At 15.2% G+C, this 27956-nt stretch overlaps 6 protein-coding genes across 6 annotated transcripts, besides 32 other annotated features; 2 read left to right on the top strand and 4 right to left on the bottom strand. All coding sequences in view use genetic code 6, as the record gives it.

Annotated features, from left to right (window-relative positions):
* Positions 1-525: 525 nt before the first annotated feature.
* Positions 526-563: a microsatellite.
* Positions 564-689: 126 nt separating this feature from the next.
* IMG5_107420 (hypothetical protein) lies at positions 690-4717 on the bottom strand (the record flags this gene model as incomplete). Its single annotated transcript, XM_004034961.1, has 6 exons — positions 690-1547; positions 2135-2139; positions 3094-3388; positions 3971-4251; positions 4290-4563; positions 4628-4717. The coding sequence occupies 6 exons, from the start codon at positions 4715-4717 to the stop codon at positions 690-692; spliced, it is 1803 nt and encodes a 600-aa protein (XP_004035009.1).
* Positions 1532-1577: a microsatellite.
* Positions 1900-1937: a microsatellite.
* Positions 1902-1935: a microsatellite.
* Positions 2282-2379: a microsatellite.
* Positions 2459-2498: a microsatellite.
* Positions 2808-2843: a microsatellite.
* Positions 2808-2853: a microsatellite.
* A 761-nt stretch (positions 4718-5478) lies between the features above and the next one.
* IMG5_107410 (hypothetical protein) lies at positions 5479-7524 on the bottom strand (the record flags this gene model as incomplete). The annotated part of the gene is made up of 4 exons (XM_004034960.1): positions 7145-7524; positions 6108-7069; positions 5724-6042; positions 5479-5606 (listed from the first exon to the last, which is right to left on the bottom strand). The coding sequence occupies exons 2-4, from the start codon at positions 6729-6731 to the stop codon at positions 5479-5481; spliced, it is 1071 nt and encodes a 356-aa protein (XP_004035008.1). The 5' UTR covers positions 6732-7069; positions 7145-7524.
* Positions 5612-5685: a microsatellite.
* Positions 6077-6118: a microsatellite.
* Positions 7525-8834: 1310 nt separating the features above from the next.
* On the bottom strand, positions 8835-9933 carry IMG5_107400 (hypothetical protein; the record flags this gene model as incomplete). The annotated part of the gene is made up of 5 exons (XM_004034959.1): positions 8835-9149; positions 9334-9423; positions 9514-9577; positions 9632-9700; positions 9914-9933. 5 exons carry the CDS (start codon positions 9931-9933, stop codon positions 8835-8837), a joined length of 558 nt encoding a protein of 185 aa, XP_004035007.1.
* A 407-nt stretch (positions 9934-10340) lies between these two features.
* Positions 10341-10398: a microsatellite.
* Positions 10345-10406: a microsatellite.
* Positions 10364-10466: a microsatellite.
* A 49-nt stretch (positions 10467-10515) lies between these two features.
* IMG5_107390 (hypothetical protein) lies at positions 10516-12378 on the top strand (the record flags this gene model as incomplete). The annotated part of the gene is made up of 5 exons (XM_004034958.1): positions 10516-10745; positions 10822-11111; positions 11334-11444; positions 11486-11896; positions 11941-12378. Exons 1-5 carry the CDS (start codon positions 10517-10519, stop codon positions 12376-12378), a joined length of 1479 nt encoding a protein of 492 aa, XP_004035006.1. The 5' UTR covers position 10516.
* Positions 11447-11480: a microsatellite.
* A 200-nt stretch (positions 12379-12578) lies between the features above and the next one.
* Positions 12579-12614: a microsatellite.
* Positions 12615-13026: 412 nt separating this feature from the next.
* Positions 13027-13066: a microsatellite.
* Positions 13029-13066: a microsatellite.
* A 926-nt stretch (positions 13067-13992) lies between these two features.
* Positions 13993-14065: a microsatellite.
* A 3728-nt stretch (positions 14066-17793) lies between these two features.
* Positions 17794-17837: a microsatellite.
* Positions 17838-18239: 402 nt separating this feature from the next.
* Positions 18240-18290: a microsatellite.
* A 290-nt stretch (positions 18291-18580) lies between these two features.
* Positions 18581-18615: a microsatellite.
* A 1079-nt stretch (positions 18616-19694) lies between these two features.
* Positions 19695-19729: a microsatellite.
* Positions 19730-20450: 721 nt separating this feature from the next.
* On the bottom strand, positions 20451-21001 carry IMG5_107380 (hypothetical protein; the record flags this gene model as incomplete). The annotated part of the gene is made up of 3 exons (XM_004034957.1): positions 20451-20600; positions 20657-20757; positions 20818-21001. Coding segments are annotated over 3 exons (435 nt in total), but the record flags the coding sequence as incomplete, so codon positions are not given.
* Positions 21002-22879: 1878 nt separating this feature from the next.
* Positions 22880-22918: a microsatellite.
* A 632-nt stretch (positions 22919-23550) lies between these two features.
* Positions 23551-23588: a microsatellite.
* Positions 23589-23656: 68 nt separating this feature from the next.
* Positions 23657-23752: a microsatellite.
* Positions 23737-23794: a microsatellite.
* Positions 23746-23852: a microsatellite.
* Positions 23791-23840: a microsatellite.
* An 820-nt stretch (positions 23853-24672) lies between the features above and the next one.
* Positions 24673-24727: a microsatellite.
* Positions 24680-24716: a microsatellite.
* Positions 24728-25433: 706 nt separating the features above from the next.
* Positions 25434-25494: a microsatellite.
* Positions 25495-25586: 92 nt separating this feature from the next.
* On the top strand, positions 25587-26509 carry IMG5_107370 (hypothetical protein; the record flags this gene model as incomplete). Its single annotated transcript, XM_004034956.1, has 5 exons — positions 25587-25759; positions 25812-25865; positions 25912-26038; positions 26095-26252; positions 26299-26509. 5 exons carry the CDS (start codon positions 25587-25589, stop codon positions 26507-26509), a joined length of 723 nt encoding a protein of 240 aa, XP_004035004.1.
* Positions 26510-27034: 525 nt separating this feature from the next.
* Positions 27035-27074: a microsatellite.
* Between the last annotated feature and the right edge of the window lie 882 nt (positions 27075-27956).

Here is a 27956-nt window from a genome sequence, read left to right as displayed (position 1 = left end):
ATGCATTGAAAGCTCATTTCTTTAGTAAAAATATAAATCTCAAATACTAAAAGCCCAAATGATTAATAAATTCAAAAAAGTAATATTTTTAAAGCTATATAAATTATAAATTTTTTAAAATTTAGATATTAAATTGCTAATTTTATTTATAATCAGTTCCTAATACATTTGATTTTATTATGAAAATAATTGATTATAAAGAAGAAGAATAAACAGATAAATAAAGCATTATAATGTAAAATGATAATACAAATAATTGTTTTTTAAATTAAATTCCAGAGGATTAAATTGAATTTATTTAAGATTTTTACATGTAAAATAAATTATTTGCTACAACTAATTAAAATAAATAAAATAAAATTTGTAAATATAAGAAAATAAATCAGAATAATAATATAAATTTTTGAAAATTTAATTTATTAAAAGCAAAATATTAATTGAAGAGAAAATAAATATATTAAGAAAGAAAAATATATATTATATAATATTTATTTATTTATTAATTAAAATGTCTTTTTAAAAAAATAAAATAAAATAAATATTTAAAATTAACTAATAAATATAGACTTATTAATTATAATATTTTTTTTTTATTATTTTTATTTAAAAAAAATAAACAAAGAAGAAAAAAATAATAATAATAATTAATATAATTTTTTTCTTCTCTATATTTTTTTTTTTTTCTTTTTTCAAAAACACATACTATTTCCACCATTATTATTTTAGTCAAAGTCATCATAATTTTCATAAGAATATTTTTAATTTTATGCATTAAACATTAAAGTGATTCTTTCAGATTTACTTTTATATTTTTCTTTATCTTTTATAAGCTATATATTTTCTGCTTCAAGTTCCTTCTAAAGCTTATCATATTTTTAAATTTTTATTTATTAATTAATAATGGTTTTCAAAAGAATATTATGATTAGTAATAATTTTATCATATTTAATAGCTTTTCTGTTCTCTTCTTCATAATGTTTAAACGCTTCAATTAATAAGACCATTGCCTAATCATAATTACAAGATGTTATTCTATTAAGAATAATAGGAATTATATTATCCAAAACTAGTTATTTTTAAAAATTGTCAATTTCATTTATATCTTTTAGCTTTTGGGAATTTTATTATTATTATTGTTATTATTTAAATTATGCTAAATTATTTTATTTATTTTATTTCAATTGTTTCATTTATACATTATTTATTATTTTTCTTTCTTTTATTACTTCCTGAGGCGCTTTTTCAAAATTAAATTCTTGTTTGTTTTCATTTCGGTTTTAATATTAATTTTCTATTGATATTTACTCAGAATACAATATTTCGTAAGCTACATCTAGCCTATTTTCTACATCTTCTAGTAATTTTATTAATAAAGCTTTATCTTTTTAAGGAAAGTCTTCAATTAATTTTTCAGCATTATATTAAAGCTATTAATTGTAATTAGATAATCCATCACACATTTTTAGTCTTTAAATTCCTTTAGATTATATATCAAATTATATTTGTTTAGGTTGTTCTATTATTGTAGACATTATCTATTTTTTTCTCTTTTATTTATGTTTTGCTTTTTTATTTATATAAATTATTTATATTTTTCCTTTATTCTTAATAATTATAATTATTAATTTAAATAATTTTTTTTGCTTTATTGATTATAAGGTTATATATTTAATTATTATATAATATATATATTTTTTTCTCTTTTAATTTTCTTTTGTTTTTAAGTTATTGCATTTTTTTTTAAAATAATAAATAATATAAAGCTAATTCATTTTGAAAATCAATAAAATTTGAAATTATGTATTTAGAAAAATCAAAAGAAAATTAATTTTATTATAAAAAATATAATAATATATATATATTATTTAGCAAAAATAGAGCTTAATATAATTTTATTAGATTTATTTATAATTATTTATTATAATTTATTATTATAAAAAATTTAATATGTTTTTTGTTTATGTTTTATTGTATTTTACTAAAACAAAATAAATAATTATTTGAAAAATTTATATTTTAAATAATTATATTTCAAAATATTTGTTTTTATTTTAATTATTTATTATAATAATTATATTATATAAATATTTTATATATGCGAAAAAAAATAATAATATAATATTAAATAGTATACATATTCTATATATTACAACATATAATTAATATTATTTTAAAATTTAATATTTAAATATTTATTTATATTTTGTTTAATATTTAAGTGATTTTAAATTATTTTTATTTTAAATCTAGGATTTGTTTTTTGTTATCAAAAAGTTTTTCATATTTATATTTTATAATAATTTTATAAATTGTATACTTATTTTTTTTATTTTATAATAATTATTTATTAATTATTTATACATTTATTTTTATTTTATATATATATATATATTATTTTATTTTGAATTAAAATTAAAATTATTATATTTTATATTTCTATTAATCTAATAAATAATATTAAAATTATTTTGTAAAATAAAATATTTATTTAAAATAAAGAAAAATAAAAAAAATTGAAATAAAAATATTCTATATTTAATTTTTATTAAATTAATTTTAATATTAATCTAAAATTATTTAACAAATAAAATAATAATTGTTTTTTTTTTTTTTTTTCTCAAAATAAATCAAAAATATTTTATATTTAAAAATTTTTATTTATATCAAATTCATCAAAAATATAAGAATCAATTTATTCGAATTAGCTTATAATTTTTTAATTATTAAATTTTTCATTTGCATTCTAAAAATAAAAATCATAAGCATTCGAAAATACTTTTAATTTTTTTTAATGTAATTTTTATTCTTTATTTATTTAATTTTCTTATTAATTTTAATTTTCTAAATAATTTAGAATCTGACATATATTTTAAATATGATCTAATTTTGATTCATCCTACAATTATTATATCTTTAATTTATCTTTTTAATTATTTAATTCCATATTCTTAACCACAGTTTTCATATATTCATCATCTTCATCAAAAGATTAAAAATCTTCTTTTTGAAAATTTTTATTATCCATTTCTTTTCCAGAAATAAGGAAAATATTATCTTAAACTTGACTATTAGTGTTTTATTATTTTTTATAACTAAATTTATCAAAATATTCATCTATAAATTTCTTTTTTTAAACAGTACTTTTATTTTCAATAATTTTCTCCTATTTTTAATTTGATTAAAACTCTAACTATTACAAAGAAAAATTATTAGAACTTTAACCATCAATAATAGATTAAACTATATTACTTTTTCTGTTTAGTTTATCATAGATATATTGATCCAAAGTATTTTCCCCTATTAAATAAAAGCATTCTACACAGCCAATTTATCCTACTCTATGTGCTCTATCTTCTGCTTATTACATTATTGCCGGAGTCCAATCCATCTATTAGAATATATAAAATATTTATATTTTTAATTTTACATGAATAAAAATTTAATATATAATTTTTAAACTTCGGCAAATATAACATTTTAAGCTTAAGTTAAAGTAAATCCAGTACAACAAGTTTTAATAGAGAGTAATGCAATCATACACTTTGGTTAATTTTAAAATATATAAATATTATCTAATTTTTAAGCTTCCTTTAAATTTCCGTCTATACGGATATACTAAATTTAATTTTTCATCAAAGAAGTTTCTATTTAATTAAGAATATCTTAATGAAAAGCAAAAACTATACTTTTTTAATTTTATTCACAAATTTATTTTATAAACTCTATAACTCCTTTTATTTTGGCTTCTCCTGATAATTTATATGATTCAAAAAGACTTTTTTTGCTTCCTTTTTTTTGATTAAAATATCTGTTTTTTTTATATAAACTAAAAACTTATTTTAAATTATTCATTTGATAATCTTCTTAATCATTAAAATATTTAATCAAATTGTTTTAATTTATTAAATTGTTTATGTATTATACCTTTATTTATTTTTTTATTTTTTATAATTATTATTATTAAAAATACTTTCTTTATGTCAGTTTTTACAACTACTTTTCTTCTTCTTTTAAGAGGTAACTCAGTAAGTACATCTTATTTTAATCTTCTAATCATAAAATTATTTTTCAAAATAAAATGAAGTTCATCACAATTACTAGCTCCCTCATAATCAATTTTATTTTCATAAAATGGATTAGGCTTTGGATCACAATATCTTTCTAAAAATGATTTTGGAAATTTAAATATATCAGGTCTAATAATACTTAATAAATTATATAATTCTTTAGGTTTAGCTAAAGCAGGTGTGCCTTTTTTACAATTAATAAAAAAAATAAAATAAGTAAACCTGTCAAAAGTATAATATGATGCATATTTTATAAAATAGGAATTAATAATTAAGATCTTTAAGCTTAATAATTCTTAAGATAATGAGCTTCATCTGCAATTGCAATTTTAAAAGTTTTTAAATAATTATTATATTATTTACAGAGTTCATATGATATTATTACTATTTTTATATTTTCTTCATAAAATTTAGAAGTTTATTTATCAATAATTAAAATATTGCATTCTTTTATAAATTTTATCCATTCCATTATTTCTAACTTCCAATTTAATCGCTTTTATAATAATAATTTTATACATATAAAAAAAATATTTAATATTTTTTTTATTATTATTTACTAATGAAGATGGAGTAATTATTAACAAAGGCCATTTTTATTGTAAACAAGTAGCTAAACCTAAAGCTTATATTGTTTTTCCTACACCCATTTCATCTCCAATAATTAATCTACCATATTTTTAAAGTCCAAATTAAACAGCTTCTTTTTAAAAATTATACATATTTTATTAAAAATTGTTTTCAAGCTAAAGGCTTTAAATTTTCTCAATTTCATATTAAATATTGTTAATTTTTCCTTTTATAGGCTATAAACAATTATAAACCCAAAATGGTATATCTTATATATTAAAACCTATTTAAATTAGCTATTTATGTTTAAAAATAGTTGTTTTATTTGATTTAATATAATTTAATTTTTTCTTTTCTTTAGTTTATTTTTTTTACACATTCTTTAACTTTTTCTTTTTAATTCAATTAAAATACATATTGATGTTTATTTTCCTAATAAGTGCCTTGCAATTGCTTTTAAAATTTAATTTATAAATATTTATAAATTTTTATTTATATATTACTTATAACATAGCAGGAAACTTTCGTTAAATGATTAATGAAATACAGAAAACTTTTCATGAGAAATTAATTAGAACAAAACTTTATGAAAGTTCATTTAAATGACTATTATTATATATGTTTATTTATTAGAATTTATTGATAATTATATATTTTTATTTAACAAATATAGCTAAATAATAATAATTTTAAAATATAATTTTTTTAGCTAAAAATGAAATTAAATAAATATTAATACTATATATAAAATAATAATATATTATATTTTTTTAAAAATTTATAAATTTCTATTTATTTTAATAATAAGAATTTTTTTTTTTAAAAAAAAAAATTATAAGTATCAACTGCTATTTATTTCATTTTTAATAAATTCGTTAAGCTCTCTTTTAGCCATAAAAGTATTTATTTTGTTAAATACATTGTCTTTTATGTATCCGAGTAACCAAGAAGGTTTCTCTTTTCTTACATCTTAAATATATAAATATATATATATATAAATATATATAATATATATATATATTTATATATATTTAAATAATATTATATAAATTTAAATTTTTTATTTTTTAATTATTTAATTTATACTGTTAGAATCTATATTTCCGAAACTAAACGATTAGTTAGTGATTTTACTAGAACCTTTACCATTAATAAATATTTTGTGTTCTAATTTTGTCATTTCATTTTCAAAACCATCACATTCAATAACAAATATATAAATTAGTTCTTTAATTTTATGATTTTTACAAACAATAAACTCATAACTATCTTCTTACACGTTTAATTCAGCATAAAGATTGCCTTTCATATCTTTTTTATTAATATCACATACAAAATCTATAGATTTATCTTCTTTTTTTTTGATAATTCTAAAATATGGATTCCATTATAAGTTTTCGTTTTGCTAAATAAATTTATTTTAATGTTGGAAGTAATTAAAAAATCAATTTAATATAAAATAAAAATTACTTTAATTTAAATTTTCCATTGTTCATTATCATGTAATTAAATATACATTTCATTAACATAAACTTTCATTTCTTTCTCAAAAGTAGAAAGGATATATTCCTTATTATAATTAACAGCTACTGTGTTATTTTAATCATAAGCTCTAACTTCAATAAATAAACTAAAATACAAATCATAAACATCAATTTCAAATTCATCCATAAAATTTTAATAAGAAAATTCTAATTCTGCTTATTTTTCTACTGCTAGTTCTTTTTTATTTTTTTCGTTTAAAAAGTAAACTTTATAATCGATTTTTTAGTAAGGCAATCCTAATTCTAATTAAATTTTTACTTTTTTTGGTTTTTATTCCCACTCAATACCTAGTTCATATTTTTCTTATTTTAGAGGAGTAAAGCTACATTTTATTCTATCCATTTCAGGTTTACTTAATACTCCTTTTATTCCAAAGTATTTATTTTTTATTACTTTATCATAAACTTAATCAATTTAATCTCTTTCATCACAAAAGTATATATATTAAGGTAAATTTCCTTTTCTCTTACTGTTTAATTATACAGTTTTTACATGCTAATTAATACATAAAAATAAAAAAGTAAAAAAATTACCATTTAATTTAACCATTATTTAACTGTATTTGCTAAATTTATCATATTAGAAAAATTCACAGTTTCCCAATCTGACAATTACTTTTAAAATTGAGAAAATTCAGATTAAACATTATTTAAAAGTTGAAGTTAATTGTTAAGAATAATATTAAAATTGGTAAATTCTAATTTATCAATTTTCAAAAAATCTTAAACTAAAGCAATATTTCCATTAATTTCATTCAAAAAAACCTTTATTTATCTAAGAGTTGCTGCAGTAGGAGGGCTATGAAGACTAAAAAAATACTTATAAATAACTTCGAAAATAGATTTAAAAGTGGCTATTGGAACATGCTAATTATTTGGTCCTAGAATCTTTGATTTTGTTTTTGTTTTAAAAAAAAAAAAAAATATTATAAAAATTAAATTTTTAATTTATTTATTTTTTACATTATTATAAAGTGTATACATATTTTTTAAAAAAATTATTGTTTGAATAATTTATTCAAATTCTTAATAATATTTATAATCTTGGATAGGTTTACTTAATTATATTAATTAATCATAACAAACTAATAAGGTTTTATTAAAAAATTCATTATTATCATTAAAATATACATTATCTAATACTTCAAGTAATATTTTATGTATTTTTTCTTTTATTTATGCTATTTATTCGTATTTAAATCCTAATTTTACTTCTATATAAAGCAAATTATTTGTTAAAGTTTGTAACTTTTATGTTAATTCTTATTAATTTCTTTTTGGATGTTAAATTTCTTTTATTTTTTATGCACTTTCAAAATAGAACTTTATTTTTTCTTCAATTAGTTCAACGTTTGGTTATTAGTAAATTTAATCCTTTTATAAAAAATTAATAATTAAAAAAAAATATATATATTTACTAATATGTGGGCTAACTATTAACTGAAAACCGCATTAATTAAAGGATCTTTAATGCTTATTTTCTTAAAAACATTATTAAGAGGATTTTTAGTATTTAAATTTGTCAAAATACGTTTAGATTAGTATAAAATAAGTTAAAATTCCTCAATAAATCCATTTTATTATTGAATACCTTCATTTTCAAAGAGAGAAATAGGATTATTATTAAAAAAATAGCTTTTATATAAATTGTTTTACAATATATCAGCTTAAGAGTTGAACTCATCTAAAAATTACATTTCCTTTTCAATAAAATTCTATTCTTTAAGTGGGGTTTTATCCATTTTATTTTATTCTCGAAGTCTTATCATATAATTAATTAACTCTTTATACTTATCCATTATTTTTACTGCAAGATTTTTTAAATCTTTAAATAATTAAGATTAATCAACATCAATGAAAATCAATTATTATTATCCCGAATTCTTTATAAATCCCTACACAAAAGGTAAAAAGTTTTACTTATAAAAATCTAATAAGGAAAAGACTTTAACTTTTAAGTCTAAGTATATCTTTTCATCTTAAGTAAAATTATCTTTTAATTCTGGAACCTTTTTTTGTACTTAAGTTATGAAATTTCCTATATCTTAGAATTGGTTTTCTGTTTGTTTTCTTATTGCTTCTTCATTCATATTTAAACAAAACTTTCCATATATTATATTTTCAATAGTTTCTATTATAAAATAGGGAATATTAAGTAAAACTTCCATTAATTTTTAATTTGTAATTTGCATATCACATTTATATGAATTTGCTTAGTTTTTTATTTTCAAAGAAAAAAGATTATATTAAGAAATCTTAATTAAGTTTTCCCTTAACTCTTCTCCTTTTGGAAAATATTAAGTAAATACAGTAATTGCTTCCTCTTGAGTAAATTATTTTGTATCTTTTAATTATATTAAAGTAAATTTATTTACTGTATACTTATATTAATAATATTCGTTAAATATTTTTTTTGAATAAGCTGTTTGTTAAACAAAATCATTCAAAAAATTAGCTTAGATATAGTTTGTAAAATTTTAATATATTTATTTGCATTCAGCATCGATTATTAATTCTCTATAATTCCTTTTTATTTCTTTTATATCATTCTCTACATTCTCTTACGGTTAAACTTTTTCATTACAAAGTAAGTTCTCTACATAATTCTCACATTCAAGTATGAAATCAAAGCAATGTTAACATGTCGTTAATTTCAAATTTTACCTTTTATTATTTTTTATAGTTATATATATTTTTTTATAAATTTTATATACCTTTAAATAATCATTTCTATTTTTTTTAATTCGTTATTTTAGTGAATTTCTCTAGAAGGGCCTATTGAAAGCATCATATATTTCATGTATTTCTAATCATATGCTATTATTTACTTTAAATATTTTATTTATTATGGATAGTATTGTTTAGCACAATCATAAAGGTTCTAAATAATTACATCTATTTGTATCTTCATTATATCTATCCATTAATTAAAGTATTCTATTAATAAATTTATAGGAATTTAAAGATTCTATTTATTATTTAATAAATAAATTATTTTAATTTTAAACAATAAAATTATAAAAAATAATTTTTTAATAAAAATAATTGTAATATCAAAAATTGTAAGTTACTTTTTTTTTATTATATACTTTTGTAAAATAAATTAAAAAAATTATATAAAAATTATTTATTTTTCTTTGCTGCTTTTTTACCTTTTGTTTATTTTATAATGCTCTATAATTAATTAATATAGGAAGTCCTTTATCTTAAAACTTATAAGGACAATTGTTTTATTCTAACTTCTATATTAAAAATGAGTAAGTTTTATACAAAATATATAATATATATTCATAATATATAATAAATATTGATTATAATTTTTTTTTAATTACATTATTGCACATTAGACTCATTAAATTGTCAACGATCTTTGGATAAACAGGTTATAGTTTACAACTTTATAAATATATTTAAAATCATAATGAAATCCTAAATTTATTTTTAAATTACTCTTAATATAAATGAGAAGAAAACTATGTTTTATCTGGTGAATATGAAGATTATTTGAATTTATCTGCACTTTATTTTATAAATATATATTAATTTTAAATTTATACGTTTTATTTAATATTATAATTAACCTTTTTGATCGTAAATTATTATTTTAAGATAAACTTTGGTTATTATGATTTAAATTCATCCTTTTTAATATAAAATATTAATGTAGTTGAATTTATTTTTATTATTTTATTATATTATAGCATTTAATTTAAAAAATATATAATATTTTACATGCTAGAATTTTATTTCATTTTTATTACTTTTTATTTTTATTTTAAAATTAATTAATTAATTAATTTTATTTAATACAATATTAATATTAAATCCTTTTTTATTTAATAAAAAAAGTTATTTAAATAAAATAACCACAAAAAATGAATTTATAATAATTATATAACAATATATTTCATATAGATAAAAACATAAATGCAACTAAATATTTATTTATAAACTAAAAAATAATTAATTCTATATAAGTTAATATTAGAAGTTAAACAGTGTTATCATAATTAATAAAATCAAAATAAAATTAAATTAAATATAAAAAAAAAAATTATAAAAAAAGTAAAATATCGATGTAAAAAAGAAAAATAGTTAATTATTAAAATTAAAATGCATTATAATAATTAAATGTAATTAGATTATATATATTATACTGATATTATAATAAAAAATTTATTTAAAATATATATTATAAAAAAAAATTATAAAATATAAATAAAAATATATATATAGTTAATTAAAAATAAATTCATAATTATAATAAATATATATATTAATTAAATAAATAAAAAAAAATCTATTTTTTTATATTAAAATACTAATTATAATATAATGTAATAATTAATAAAGTATTCAAAAATATTTCGCTAGTTAAACTTTAAAAGTATAAAATTCTTTGAAAGTAAATTATATGATTGTCCTAGAAAAGCAACTAGAGATATAAAAGACGGATCTACTATACTTGTAGGAGGTTATGGGCTTTGTGGAGTTCCTTAAAATTTAATCAATGCTATTAAAATGAATGGAACAACTGGACTAATTGTCGTTTCAAATAATTGTGGTAAAAATACAAAATACAATAAATTTAATAAATAAATATTAGTCTATTTATTTATATTAAAAAATCATAAATAAAGGTACAAAAGATTAAGGTTTAGGAGTATTATTACACTAGCATTAAATTCGAAGAATGATAACATCATAAATTGGAGACAATTAAGAATTCGAAAGATAGTATTTAAAGGGTGAATTAGAAGTTGAATTTGTTCCTTAAGGCACTCTGGCTGAAAAATGTAGAGCTGCAGGACATGGTATCCCTGCTTTTTATACTAATGCCGGATGCTAAACTATGGTTGAAATGGGAGGTGCAGTAATTAAATACATGAAAGGATCTAAAGAGTCTGAAATCATCTCAGAACCTAAAGAAGTAAAATATTTTAAATACAATAGTTAGTTTATTTGTTTATAAAAAATATTAAATAAAAAGCACCAAGATTTTTTTTTTATTTTATTTTTATCAATTATATTAAAAAAAATACATTTTGAGATAAATTAATTTCATTTATAATTTTTTATAATGATTAAATATATCTTTTTATAATTATATATAGATATAAATTATTTAATTAATTTTTTATATAAAAATAAGAGAAGAAATTTTCATGGTAAAGACTATATAATGGAAAAATCAATAAAAGGAGACTTTGCTTTAATAAAAGCTTAAAAAGCAGACAAATATGGAAACCTTGTATTTAATAGGGTAAAAATAAAATAAAATAAATAAAAAATAAATAAATTCAGTCTTCAAGAAATTTTAATGTTGATATGGGGACTGCTGCAAACATAGTAATTGCAGAAGTAGAAGAAATAGTTGAAAACGGATAAATTGAGCCAGATTACGTTCATCTTCCAGGAGTATTCGTTAATAGAATATTTAAGAGTGAAAAGCCTATAAATACAATTTAAAATTTAATACTTCATGAAGAATATGAATTAACTTAAGTCGATCATTAATTAAAAATATTATAAAGAGCTGCAAAGGAAATAAAACATGGAATGTTTGTGAATTTTGGTTATGGTTTACCAATACAAACAATATAACATGTTCCAAAAAATATTGAATTTGAAGTACATTCGGAAAATGGAGTAATGGGAGTAGGAAAATATCCTTCATAAGGAGCTCAAAACGCTGATTTAATTAATGCCAATCATGTATATTTTTATTTATATTATTTTATTAAATATAATTTTTTTAGGAATCAATAACTTTAAATCCTGGTGCTAGTATCTTTTCAAGTAGTTTAAGTTTCGGTATGGCAAGAGGAGGTCATTTGGATTTAGTAATACTTGAAGCCATGTAAATTAGTGAAAACGGAGATCTTGCTAATTGGATTATTCCTGGAAAAACTATTCGGGGTATGTCTGGAGATATGGATCTTGCTAATTCAGGAAGTAAAGTTATTGCTTTAACTGAACATGTGGCTTCTAATGGTAGATAAAAATTAGTTTCTTTTTGTAAATATCCATTAACTGCTAAAGGAGTTGTTGATATGATTATTACTGATAAAGCAGTATTCTAAAAAATAAATGGAAAGTTTGTTTTAACTGAAATCGCTAAAGAAAGCAACTTGGAGGATATTAGGAAAAATACTGGCTTCTAATTTAATGTTGATTCAAATGTTAGAAGCTTTTGAAAAAGATTTTTATACAAATGATATTATTCATTTAGTCATATTTCTTTTTTTTTAATTTTACTTTTAATAAAGCAATTATTTTATTTATAAATTTTTTTTATTGAATAATTAATTTTTTTTTAAAAAAATAAAAAAAATAAGAAATCATGAATATGTACTAAATAAAGATATATTAGGATAAAAATTATATTATTTAAATAAATAAAATCTATAATAAAATATACAATAAAATATATTAGAATAATTTAATTTTTTTAAGATAATAAAATAAACAAATTTTAATATATAATTTTTATAAATAATTATTTTTTTTCCTTAACTTTTTAAATTTTATAAATATAAAATTCATAATTTATCTTTAATAAAGCTTATTTTTTTTTAATAAATATATAAAATATCTCAATAATCTTAAAAATAATTTGAATATTTTTTTTTTTAAAAAAAAAACACTAATATAATAAATAAATATTATAACAAATAAAATTTTAGAATTTATATTAAAAAATAAATATAAATATTATAATAACATGTATAAAAATTATAAATAAAATCTAAATATAAATAATTAATGATTAAAATTTATAAGAATTTTTATATCTATATATCTGAAAATAAAATTAATATATATTTAATTTGTTTTCTATATAATATAATAATTATTTTATAATAAATTATTTTGTAAAATTATAAGTCTTTTATAATTATATGAGTCAAATTGAGAATAATCAATACTCTTAGCTTTAATAATAAATTTTCATGATAAATTAATAATATGAAAGTATCAAAGAACCAGAATTTCCATTTAAATATGACTGTAGACAAATAAAATAATAAAAAATTTATATAACACATCTGAAATAATTCTAAATATTTTTTTTTATAATTATAAAAATTATAAGAAATATTTAAAAGAGTTTTAACAAAAGAAGAAATGAAATAAATAGCCTTATCAGCGCCATCTAAATGTATCAAAGATTGTAAATTTAGTTTAAGAAATAGAAAAAAATAATGGTTTAATATTAAAATAAAATATATATTAATATAAAAAAAAAAGTTATTTTTGTGGGAATTTCGTATGCTTAGAACACTCTTAAAAAAAAAGAAAAAATCCTCAATCTACACATTTATAAATAAATGAACAAATAAAATAAAATAAAGATTTGATTATTTAAAAAAGTTAATCAGTTCTGGATTAATCATAATAACAAAATCAAATTTAAAAAGATTTTAAACGTATTTGTGATGATTGTGAGGAAAAATATATATAATTATAGCTATATAATCAATTTTTATAAAAGAAAAAAAATTTTGATATATAAATATAAAAATAAAATGATAATAAAAGGTAATTAATTATTTCACTAGAACAATAATAATATTAAAAGACTAAAGCAAGTGATTAATAAAATGAATAATAAAAGAAAGTAACTAATTAAATAAATTAATTAGAAAAAACCTCTGAGAAAAAATAATAAGAAATAAATAATTTAATTCAAAATAATTAAACACAATAAAAAGAATTAGAAAATATCGAATTTTAAATATAAGAAATATAAACTAAAATTGATGAAGCAATAATTTAATATAAAGAAATGTAATAATATAAAAAATAAAATATAAATAAATATAAATATATATATATATATATATATATTTTATATATATATATATATATATATATATATATTAATTTTTATTCATTTATAAGAATTCAAAAAGATAAATAATATTCTAATATTATTTAATAATTGGATGAGGATATAGTTTAAATTTCAAACAAAAAATTATAAACTGAACAAATATAAAAAATATAAGAAACTTATTTTAAAGTAAAAGATGAAAAATTAAATCAAAAAGAAAATTGTATTACTTGCTCTTAATTTTGAATTAAATTAAAAATATATATATATAATAATCATTTGTAAAGTATCCATAAGAATATAATTTGTTATTAAATTTTATAAATTATAATAAAAAAAAAATATAATTTTATAAAAATTTGATAAAAATATAAAAAGATTTTAATTTAAAAAATACTTGTTCGAATTTTATTATTAATTAAAAATTATAATAGTAAAATATATTTATTTAAGCATTTTCAATCCAGAAAAAATAATAATAGGTGTCTAAAATGAACCTTGAAACGATATTAGAAATCAGTTTAGAATAAAGTTAATAAAATGAATAATTAGAAATTAATAAATGCATTAAATTAGAGGATTAAAAATAATATGAAAAATAAATTTAATAATAATATTAATAACTTTTAGACATTTAAATATAATCTTATCATGAAAAAATAGAAAAATTAATTGAGGAAAATCAAAGTATTATATTAATTAATTAAAATTTAAAAGAATAAGTTAATATTTTAGATTTAAATTATAAAGAACTTTAGAATAAGTAAATTTTATTTATATAATTTATTTACTTTTAAAAACTAAGACTTTAAAATAAAAACGAGGAATTAAGATAATTTTGGAAAAGTCACTTTGAAGAATTATATATAAATAAATTAATTCAAACTTAAAAATAATTTGAAATAGAAATTAAAAATAAAGATTTTGAGATAGAATAGCTTTTATTGTAATAAAAATAAGACATTTAAAAGTTTTAACAAAAAATTGAAAGTCAAGAAATTGAATAGTAATAATTAATATAAAAGTATTAAAATTTATAAAAAGAAGAATCAAATAAATATATAAATATTCAATAAAATGCTCTTTAACTATTAGAAAGTAACAAAACTTTAAACATTTAATTAAATTAAAGGATAAAGGTTTTTATTAAAAAAATAAAATTAAAAAGTTAAAAAAATTATATTTTTTTAAGGATATAAAGTATTTATAAAAATAATTGGATGATTTTGAAAAGAATTAATAAAATTAAATTTCAATAGTAATTTAAAATGCATAAGAAGATATAAATAAAACTACAAAAAGATTTGATAAAAATATTAAATAAATATATAATTAAATTGAAGACGCTGAAAATCAAACTAAATAATTTAATTCTTTAAAATATGAAAATTAAAAACTAAAAGAAATTTTATAAAATCCATAAAATTGTGAAAATAATATTAATATTAACTAATATTCTTACTATTAATAAAAGGAAGCCATTAATAATAAAATTGTAAAAAATTAAAACATATATAATTTTTATAATAATGCTAAATTTTACAAAAAAGGCTTAATATCTTTAAAATGAAAATTAAATGCTTCTTTAAAAACTCAAAGAATTTTAAATAAATGAAAAGAGAAAATGGAAACGAAATTCATTTGAAAATCAATAAATAATTGATTGAATTTTAAATAAAAGATTTTAACAAAAAAAAATTAAATAAAATAAAGTTTTATTACTTTAGTTTGTTTGAAATTGATAAAAATTTGTATAAATAAACAAATTGAAAATATAAATTGTAAAAAAATAATAAACTAGTTTTTTTAAAAGTTTAAATTTAAAAATTTTATTATATAAAATTTTCATTTATTAATATGCCTATAATATTTTCTTTAATATTATTTTTATTTTTATTAAATAAAATACTTTTTAATTTATAAAAATAAATTTTTTAAAAAAATTTGATTATATCATTCTTACAAATAATATATAAAAAAAAATAATTAATTTTTATAAAATGAAAAGAGTATTTTAAATAATTGCTATAAATTAAATTTTAATTTTATATTTTTAAATTATAAAAAAAGTTGTCATAGGCTTTAAAAAACAATTAAAGTAGAGAGAAAAACAAAATTCAACTTCAAAAAAAAAACATCTATTAAATTGATAACATAAAGAATGCCAAATAAATATAGATTTTGGATTTATCCTAAAATTAAATATCTTCTTTAAGAGGAATTTAATAATTTGTTGAATTAAGAGTATTAATTCTTGATTAAAATTAAGTAAAAAAACAAATATATATGCATTAATTTATAATAAAAAAATAAAATAAAAAAAGATTAGAAATTTTGAAAATATTTTATATATAAAAGATTTGTAATAACTATAATGTTTATCTTTAAAAGGAAATTTTATTTAAAATTAAAATCATTATTTTACCATAATAACACACTATTTAACTTAAATTTAATAATTAGATGGATAAGTAAAAAATATAATTTACAAAATTAATATAAATTCATAATTTTTCTTAAATAAAAAGAATATAAATAAAATTATAAGAAAATAAAATGAAATCGAATTCTAAAATATATAGGAAATTCTTTAAATATTATTAGAAAATTATATTAGCTTATTATAACTGCAAAATGTCAATATTTTTTAAAATATTTTTATATTTTTTTATTTAAATAAAGGTTTGTAAAAAAGTAAAACTTCACTATGAATTAAGATAAAAGCTTTAAATTGATGAACCTATAAATTTTAATGTTAATAAAATGATTTAAAGTTTTTCTTTAAAAGATTAATGTGATCATATAGCATTATTATGTATAGAAATCAATTTGTTGAATGATCTTTACATAATATAAAATGAATTTTTAGTAAAGTAAATTAAAAACAAATTAATAAATATATAATATTAATCTAACTAATATTTTATAATAAAAGTGGTGATTTATATTAAGCATTTGAAAAATTAAAGCAGAAATAAGATTTTAAAAAATAGGAATTATTAAATTAAATAGAAAGCAAAAATTAAATAAAATCTAATATTGCATAAAATATAACATAAACAATAAAAAAAAGTAATTCTTGTAAAAAATTTTAAAAAGAAAACAACTAATTTTCTAATTGCAAATAAATACAACTTTCAAATTCAAAATAAAATTCTTCTTTTAAAGTTTCTGAAAAATCATCACTTATGAATAACTCTTTTAAAAACACTTAAAATTCTTAAAAGTTTATAAAATAATCAGTAAAAATAAAAAAAAATATTAATTGCATTATTTAAAATAAAATATAAAAAAAGGAATTTTCAAACCATCCAACAAATTCCTTTAAATTAAGGAATTGCGAAAAAGATGTTTTAATTAAATAATTAAGTGATAGTTTAAATTCAAAAATACATGAATTAGTAAACATATAATCTTAAAGTAATAAAATAGTAGAATAGACTAAAGAAACAGAAGTTTTATTATAGAAAAAATTATAATTTAAGGAAAAGCAAATAGCTAAATTTCAAGAAGAAAAATAAAATGTCATAAATCTTCTTATTTAAAGTTAAGAAAAATAAAAAATATTGGAATTACAAAATGAAGAATTATAAAAATTTAAATAAAAATGTGATTTTGTAGAATTATAAATATTAAATTAATAAAAAAAACTTTAAGAAATAAGTTAGAATGAATCTAAAAAGAAAACTATGAAATAAAAAATTGAGAAAATGTAATAAAAAATAAAATTAAAAAATGAAGGAAAAATATTTTATTTAATCAAATCTGCTTATTAATAATAAATTAATATCAAATTTTTATAATAAAAATTTCAAATTTAATTTTTGTAAAGGGTTTGGTAATGTTTTATTTAGTATGTTTTTTGAAAAGATTTATTAGATATTAAAGTTAATAAAAGTTTTTGTAAACGTGGTAAAAAAATATTAAATTTAAAAAGCAAATTTAATATATTAATTGTTAAAAATAATAACTTAATCTATTAAAATGCTTTTAATAATTCTAGAATTATATTTAATTCAAAAAAAAGGCAAATAATAGAAGTCTAATGCATTGGTATATTACTAAAGTTTAATTATTAAAAAAGCTTTTTAATCAATAAACACATTTTCATAAATTTATTAAATAACAAAACATCAAATGATTGCATATGATTAAAAATGTAATAAATTTTAAAAATAAAGAATATTTTAGTAATGGCATAATTTTAAAAATTACTAAATTTAAAAAAATATAAGAAATTAAAATTTAATAAATATAATATAATAATAAAATGAATTATATTTGAAATAAAACTATTTTTAATAATTTAAAAATCTAATAAAATAAAAAGATTTAAAAGAATAAAAACAAAATAAAAAATTTTAATATATTAACGATTTAAACTTAAATAAATCTTTTAATTATGGTCTTAAAATTTTCATAAATAAAAAATTTTAAAAAGGAAAATATAAAGAAAACTTAATTATTTCTTAAAAGCTAAATTTTTTAAAAAATGGATATAAAATAATAAAATTTCTAAAAAGATTTAAAATACAAACATTTTAAATATTAAAAGAAGAATTCTATTTTCTTTAAAAAACTATATTTCTATTAAAAATTAAAATGCTTTAAAAATAAATAAATTTTAATAAAGATAGGCTAAATTATTAATAAAAAATATATTTATTTTTTTTAAAAAAAATCTTTAAAATAAAATAAAAAAAAATATTTTGAAAAAAAAATGCTTAAAAAAAGGATTTAAATAACTCAATTTTATAATTTCTTATTAATAAAACAAAAAAAAATTAGAAAATTAAATAAATAATAGTTTATAAAAACGAATATTTATTGATTGGATCTTATATATTAAAAATAAACATTAGAACAATTATAAGTTAACTTAATTTAAAAATAAAAAATTACATAAAGTAAATATTATTAAAAATTTTAATTAATATTTGATTTTTTATATTTTAAAAATAGTTTTTCAAAAATTTTTATTAAATAGCAAATAATTTACAAAAGTAGAATTTAAAAAATTAAATAAAAATTCTGATTGAATAATAATCATAAAATAAATAAAAATAAAGTAAAATATAAATACAAATTAAATTATAATTTATTTTAAAAAATATGAAAATTCGATAGAACTTTAATATTAATTGAATGAACAATCATTATTAAATGAAAAAATAACTTATTAAAAATAATTAAACTATTTGAATTAAAATTTAGAAGATTAAAATATACTTTTGGGCACTTTCAAATAAAAAATATAAGAATAAAATGACCAAATAGGCAATTTAAATAAAGAAAATAAAACATTATAAGAAAGCATATTACAATTTTAAAATGAAAACACATAAATAAAATAAAAAAACGAAGAAAAAATATAATCTTTATAACAAGAAACTATCGAATTAATATCTTAATACGAAAACAAAATAAATTAGCTTGAATAACATTTAGAAAAATAATAAAATCTTATTTTATAATTAAAGCAAGAAATAGATAGTAAACTTTATTTTTTATATTTTATAATTTTTATAATAAAAGATTCAAAAAAAGAAAATAATAATTATCTACAACAAAATAATTAAAATTTAGAATAAATTGAACTTCTTTAATTAACAATTAACGAATAAGAAGAAATTAATAAATAAATAAATTAAAAAAATATTCGATTTTAAAATGAAGTTTTTATTATTTTTATTTTTTTATATCTTTATTTTAAATAAATAAAATTATAATAATAGAATGAATAATTATTAACCTACATTTAGAACTAAGATATAAAACTTAAAGAATATGAATCTAAATTATAAGAAAGTAATTCTCTTTTACAAATTATGGACGAAAAATTATAGGAAACAAAATTAATAAATTAAAAATATGAACAAAAGTAAGCATAATTTTAATAAAAAAATGACTAGTATTAGTAAGATATATAAGTACTTACAAATGAACTGAAAAAAGTCGAATTTCAGCTTTAAGAAATGATAGAAAAGCCAATAGATACTAAAAATTAATTTATTTACAAAATGGGAAATACTAAATATTCCGAAAATTAAACTTTGAATGAATAAAGACAAAATAATAGATAAGGAAGTTCACCATTAAAAAGCTTTATTAAAGAATATAGTACATATGAAGTGTAATTTTATTATAATAAATAAATATTTATATCATTTTATTTATTAAGAAATAGTGATATAAAAGAACTCAAAATAGATATTGAAAAAAGGATTTATAGTTTAAATTATAATTTGGAAAATGATATTAATAAAAAATTTAATTTATGAAACAAAAAAAACATAAATAATTATATATATTAGCATAAATAAAAAATTTATAATTAATATCTATAAAGATGATGAAAAATAAATGTATTTAATTTTTTTATATTTAAATATTTATATTATCCTTTTAAAATTAATTTAACTTATTAAATGTTCATTTTTTTTTTTAATTTTTTTCTTATATTTCTAAGCATGTTCTTCTTCCCAAATATTCAAATGTAATTAATCCTCTTCTTAATTATTCTCTGATTCTTTGAATATGTTTTCTTGCTTTGCATGGTACTCCTTTTGATTTCATTTATCTCTAATTATATTTTTTTTTTATGATACAATTTTTTATTTGGATTTTAAAATTTTTACTGATGAGAATTTGAAAATTTAATCTATATCTTTAAATTTGTCTGCAAATTCAGATGTTCCGTTCCCTATTCTTTTCAAAAATTCTTCAGAAGACCAATCTTCTAATAATTTGCAAAAAAATAATAATTTAGTTTATATTATAAATTTATCATTAATATTACTTGGTATCTCTAAATTTAATCCAGGAGGAGGATAAATTTATTGGACTGTTCTGCATTTTAATTTTGGTTATCTTATATACGTTGTTTTATAAAATTATGATTAAAATTATAATTATGTCCTAATTGAGAATAATTAAAGTTGCGCAAACGACTTTATCATATTAAAAAAAAATATAATAAAATAATTTTATTTTAGTATATTTTAATTATATTTACTAAAATTTATATTTATATAAAAATCTTTATAATTTTTATTAATAATTAATATAATTTTACATATTTTTTAACCTTTTTATATTTTAGATTGATAGTTTTCTAATTTATTAAAATAAATGTTTTTATAATATATTTATATTCTTAAATTTTTGAATAAAATATAAATAAAAATTTAAAAGAAAAATCTATATAAATTTTAATTTATTCTATTCATAAATTAAAAGTAAATATTTTCTTTATTTTAATTATAATATAAATAATTTTTTTTTTATTTAACATTTTTAATTAATAATAATTATTATAATCGAATTTTGGTTTTGAAATTTATAATTAGAAAACGCTAAAAAATAAATAATATATATACATAAATATATTAAATTAACTTTTAAATTTTGAATATTTTTAAAAATATCTATTTAAGATTTGATTTAATTAATAAATTATTTTTAATTTTAATGAAATTAAAATTTATTTTTTAATTTATACTAATAAGATAAATATTTTTTTAAATAGTATTTTCTAATGTTATAATATATTTTATAGATTTTTTATTTATTCATATTTATTTATGAAATTGACTTAATATCTTTTTTTAAGATATTTGTATTTACATATATATATTTTACTAAATTTGAAAATCAATTAAAATAAAATATTTAAATATTATTTTAGTTTTTTTTAAAAATAAAAAAAAGCGGAAACTTAAATTATTAAATACAATAAATATTTTTTTCAAAAATTATATTACTCTAATATTAAATTTTTATTGATAATATTTTATATTTATTTTGCAAAAAATTTATATTGGATATATTTAAATTTGAAATTTAAAAAAAATAAAATTAAAAATAAAAAATTATAATCAAAATAATTTTTGATTATAATAAAAAATAATAATATTAATAAAGCGCAAAATATTTATTAAATAAAAATTTATAAAAAATAAAAAAAAGTACAAACTCTATTAGTTTTAAAAATAAATGAATACATTTTAATGTCTTTAACCTTTTTGTGAAATTAATTATTAGAATAATAATTTATGTAAAATACAAATATATATATATAGATAGAATTTATATGTATATAAATTCTCTTTTTTTTCAAATATATAACTAAAATTTAATAGATTTTATTGACTAAAATTATCTCTAGTTTGATACATCTAAAAACGACTAAATTTTAACAAAGAATAAATATTAATTAGAATAAGAAATCATATTAAATAAAATTAAATAGAAAAAAAGAAATATCTTCTTTTTAAAATAAAATAATAATCCTAAGTTAAAGTAAATAATTAAAAATTATTTTTTATATATTATACTTGCATAAACAAATATTTAAAAATTTAATTATTATTTTTTATTATAAAATTTTATTTAAATTTAAATAATTAAAAAAGAAGTAATTTATAAACTGAATCTTCATTATCTTAATCAGAAAACATAACATTAAAAAATGATAATTTTACAAGTCAAATTAAAAAACATTAAATCCTAAATATTAATAGAAAAGAAAAAAGCCTTGAAGAACTTTCTAAAAGATTTTTATCATTATTTTTAGATAAAGAAGAATCTTTGTTAAGCCTTGACAGGATAACAAACTAATTAGGTAAAAAATTAATTAATAATTTATTTTACTATAAATAATATAAAGGTGTGGAAAGAAGAAGGATATACGATATTATTAATATTTTAGAAAGCTTAAAATTAGTTTCAAGAAAAGGAAAAAATAATTACAAATGGAATGGATTTATTAAAGTTTATGAATCAATCGATTAAGTATATATTATATTTTCGATTGTATAAATTTAAAATATTAAAAAAATAAAATTATATATTAATAAATATTTTATTTTTATAATTAATTTTTTATTTTATAAATAATTAGTATAATTAATAATAATTAGATATTAAGTAAATTGAATAATAATAGGAATAATTAACAAATATTTAATTAAAAAGACCTAAATCATTAGAAATACTATCTGTTGGATTTCTAAAACTTTTCTTACATTGGAAATCGATTATGACATTAGAAGAAGCTGCTAAAAAGCTTTCAAATAAATAAGTTATAGATGAGCATAAAATAAAAACAAAAGTAAATAATATAATATACTACTTGTTTTGATTTTTTTTATTTTCTCTGTATTTTTTTAAAAAAAAACTCAATAAATATAAAAAAAGAAATTATTATTTTTTTATTGAATTTTTTATTTATTTGAGTTTTAAAAAAAAATCAGATAAAATAAATAAAAGTAAAAATAAAAAATTTATATTTAAAATAATATATAAAATTAATATAAGGTGAGAAGATTATATGATATTGCTAATGTATTCAAAAGCTTAGGATTAATAAAAAAACATCTTTAGTAGATACAAAAAACCAGCTTTCGAATGGATAGGTTTAAATGGTTTAAATAAATTTGCAGAAAATATAAAATAATAAAATAGCAAAAAATAATAAAGAATTGAAAAAATTAAAGAAATAATTAGTAAAAAAAAAAAATAGAAGAAAATTAAATAGTAAAAACTATAAAAATAGAAAATAATATAAAAGATGATAATGCAATAGTGCAAATATAATAACAATAAAAAAATTCATAAGATTTACAAAGAAAATAAATAATTAATAATTAATATTAAAAAAATTAAAATTCTTAAAATTAATAAGAATTAATAATTTTATAAAGTTAATAGAATAAATAATATTTAAAATAATATAAATAATAAAATTAATATATATGTTAAAATTAATATCAATAATAATAATAATAATAATAATAATAATAATAATAATAATAATAATAAGTATTATAATAACTTCTTATGTAATAATAATAAACGCAATTTTTTAATCTTTAATAATAAAATGAATAATTTGATTAAAATTATGATCTAAAATTATTATTACTTAAATATTTTACTAATATATTATAAAATTAAATGATTAGTAAATAACTTTTGCAAAATAATTATTAAACTAATAAAAATTATGAATAAATTCAAAGTAATTTTACTACTATCAAAAAGTAATAATCAAATGATGAAAATCTTTTTATTTCTGAAAATAGAAAATAAATTGATAATTAAAAAACCCCTATTGTTAAAAGGGCTCCTTTAACTATTATTTAACATAAAGTTGAAGATTTCTAAAATATAAATCCTTCATCTCCTTAAGTTAGGAAAAATATTTAATAAAATTTATCTGCTTTTAATATCTTTCAAGATAAAACTAACAAAATTTAAGTTAGCTCTTCTTTCAAAAAAATTTAAAAATTCAAAAATAATTAATGAAATATTATCTATTATTTATATTTTTTAAAATGTATATTTTAATTTTTAACTTATTTATATTATTTTCCAAATATTTTTATTTTTTAACAAAATAAAAATTTATAACAAATATTAAATAATTAATTATTATAATATATTAATTTAATTTCATAATTAATATATTAATATATATAAAAAAAATGCAACTAAAAATTAATTTTATAAGTAAAATAATAGCTTTTTTACTAACCATTTGGAGTTCGTTTTTGGGGATAATTTTTTATTTATTCTTCATTAATTTTTTATAAGATAAACCTTAAGCATATATTTTTTTTGGAATTCATTATAATTTAGGATTTAACATATTAGAATATATAAATATTTAATAAGAATAAATTATTTTATAAGAATTTATAAAATTTTTATTTAATAATTTAATTTTCTTAATATTTTTTAAAAGTTGTTAATTTATATATTCGCCGTATTACTCCAAAATTATAGAAAAACTGTTTCCTGAATATAGAATAATATAATACCCTATGTAAAACTTAGCTTTTTTGTTTTTTTTTATATTTGGTTTAGGATTATGGTAACCTATAAATATAATAATATTCGAATATTCTTTATTGAGTACTTTATTTAGTATTTTAAATATCTTTTCTATAATACTTTTATTTTTTGTTGTGAAAAATAGTGACATTTTTGGATTTTAACAACTTTAGGTAATATTAAAGCATAAAAAATATGATTTTTAGAATTAAAAAAAATAATATAATAATTAATATTGTAGATTTCCAATGCAATTTTATATAATTTTAAATATTTTAACAAGCGGAACTGTTATAACTTTAGGAAGAATTTAATTTAATTTTGCTGTTATTATAGGGATATTTTATTGTATTACTAAGCTTGAAATAGATTTATAAAATAATATAAGATATTAATAATATGTAAAAGAAGTACCATATTTGTTAATTCCTAATTTCTTAGAAATAGCTTTTTAGTAAAAAGATAAAAAAGATTGATTAATTTTAATAATAAAATTTTGTTTTAAAATACTAAAAACATATTTTAATTTTATAAACTTATATATTTATATGAATTTTAAAATAAATAAAATTATATCTTTTAAAATAAAAAAATATAATAGTTATTATAAAAAAATATTTAAATTAATATAAAAAATATTCTATTATATTATTAAATTATATCAAATAATATATATAAAATATTTTTAAAAATTTATAACTTACTTATTTAGAAGAAAATTAAAAAATGAATATGTAATTAAACTAATAAAATCCATAAATCTACTAATAAATTTTAAAATAAATAATCCGCTAAGAATACCTTAAATATTATAACGATTGGTTATGCACAGCAAACGAAAAAGAAGCAAGAGGATTATAACTTATAGGCGCTATTTTTAAGCATAAAGGACATAAAAAATTTAGGTAAATATAAGTTAATTGAAATTTAATATTTTTAATATCTTTTTATAAATAGAGCAAAACCTCCTGTAGTTTAATTACAATAGTTACATTAATAACAAGAATTTGAGTAATTAAAAAAGAAGTGTTAATATATTTTTATAAATAAAAATAAGTTTCTAAAAAGCAGAAGAAATGTATAGAAAAACATAAATTTCAAGCACTTATGGTTTTGAATTCGGTTATTTATAAAAAAATCTTAAACCTTAACAAAACGTTTTTAAATACAAAAAATGTTCTGAAGTAAAAAACTAAAAAAGGGACATAATTTTTTTTTTTAAAATAAAATAAAATAAAAGTTAACTTTTGCTAAACCTTTAACAGATCTTGCGAAGCTTTTTATCGATAATTGGATTGAGCTTAAAGACGAATTAGAATTTTAAGAGTTAGTATTAGCTTGCTTGCGTTCACTTTATTCAAGATGTTAAGCATAAGAAGTACCAAAGACTGAAACATAGTAATAAACTAAAATTATTATATTTTTAATAATATTAAATATAAAGAACTGGATACGAATGGAAAGTTGATTATAATTTATCTAAACCTATAAGAATTGACAAGGCTGGAAATGATTTAAAAGGATACAAGACAAATTATAATGCAATTTTTAAACAAAGACTAAAACAAGAGTAAATAAATGAGAAACTAAAAGAATTAGAAAAAACAGATTTTGCAAAATCATTAAAGATCTTTAAACATTTTAAAATAAATTGATTAAATACATATATATATATATAATTTTTTATTTAGTAAAATAAAATGTAACAAATAATATTTTAAAAATCCAAAAATACTTTTTTTTATTAACATAATTTTTTAGAAAAATTTAAAGCGAAATATTCTTTAATTTAATTATAAAAACTATTTTTTATAATTTTATATTCATTAATTATTATATTTTATACAGAAAATAAAAAATATATTACTTTCTTTTGTGTTTTTTTATTTTTTATTTAAAATCTTAATCAATAACAAAAAAAGAATTTTGATACTTTTTTTTTTTTGATTGATTAATTGATTTTTTTTTTTAAAAAAAAATATAGAATTGATAACAAAAAACATCAGAAGAAGTGATATATTTTTTAATATAATTAATGTTTTTATATTAATTTTTATTTATTTAATTTTCTTGATTTTTTTTATTTAAATATTCAAGATTATTTTAAAGACATATTCTAATTATTTTGAATTAGTTTTTTCAAAGATTGAATTTCTAATAACTATGATTAATTAGTATTTTTAAAATATTAAAAATAAATTAAAATTTAAAAGAAATTAATTTTTTTATATTAAAAATAAAATTTACTTAACTTTCAAACTTTTCGCTTCTCATTTTAATATTTTAGTACAACTCTTTAATTTCTTTCTAATAATTTTCGATTTAATCATTTTAGAAATTTATTTAATTTTCTAATTCAGATTAAATTCTTAAACTTTTTGCATTTTCTAGTTAAAAGTCAAGTTTTTCAATTTCTTATTATTAAATAATTTAATTAAGGTTAACAATCTAGAAAATTTATAAAACAAATAATATTAAAAAAATAAAAAAAAATACTTATAGAATATTATTATCTTAATTTTTATTAAAGTCAATTTTTTCTTTTAAACAGGAAAAATAATTTTCATCACAAATAATATTATTAAATGTTTCTCTGGCTTAATACTCTTTTTTCAATTGAAAATCTTTAAATTATAAATTATTTTAAAAAGAAGCAAATAATTGTAAAATTTCTTTTGAATTCAATAAATTTTAAAATTTACTTTTAATATCTTCTAACTCATTTAAAATTTAATAAGCAATAACATTTTATTCACTAACTTTAGATTTTAAAGAATTAATTTATTATATAAATTCTTAATTTGATTATTTTAATGCGTAAACTTTTATTTACAAATCGAGGATTATTTTTTTATATTATCTACATTTTAATTATTTATTTTAATATTTTAAATTTTTTTCATCTAATATTTCTAAAGTTTAATTTTTTTCGCTAACAAAACCTATATATTTTTTATTTCTTTGTTTCTCTTATATGAATTATGTTTTTTCACAATTTATTATTTTTTATTTTATTTTGTTTAAATTTTCTTGTTTTAATAAATATTTTTTAGTTTCTATGTTTTGCTCTTATTCTTTTTCATTTTCTTATATTTTATTTTT

This window comes from Ichthyophthirius multifiliis, assembly GCF_000220395.1.
Source record: "Ichthyophthirius multifiliis unplaced genomic scaffold scaff_1120509250885, whole genome shotgun sequence".
NCBI lineage: Eukaryota > Ciliophora > Oligohymenophorea > Hymenostomatida > Ichthyophthirius > Ichthyophthirius multifiliis.
The sequence above is the reverse complement of the archived record's forward strand: the minus strand, read 5'-3'. Positions and strand labels throughout refer to the sequence as shown.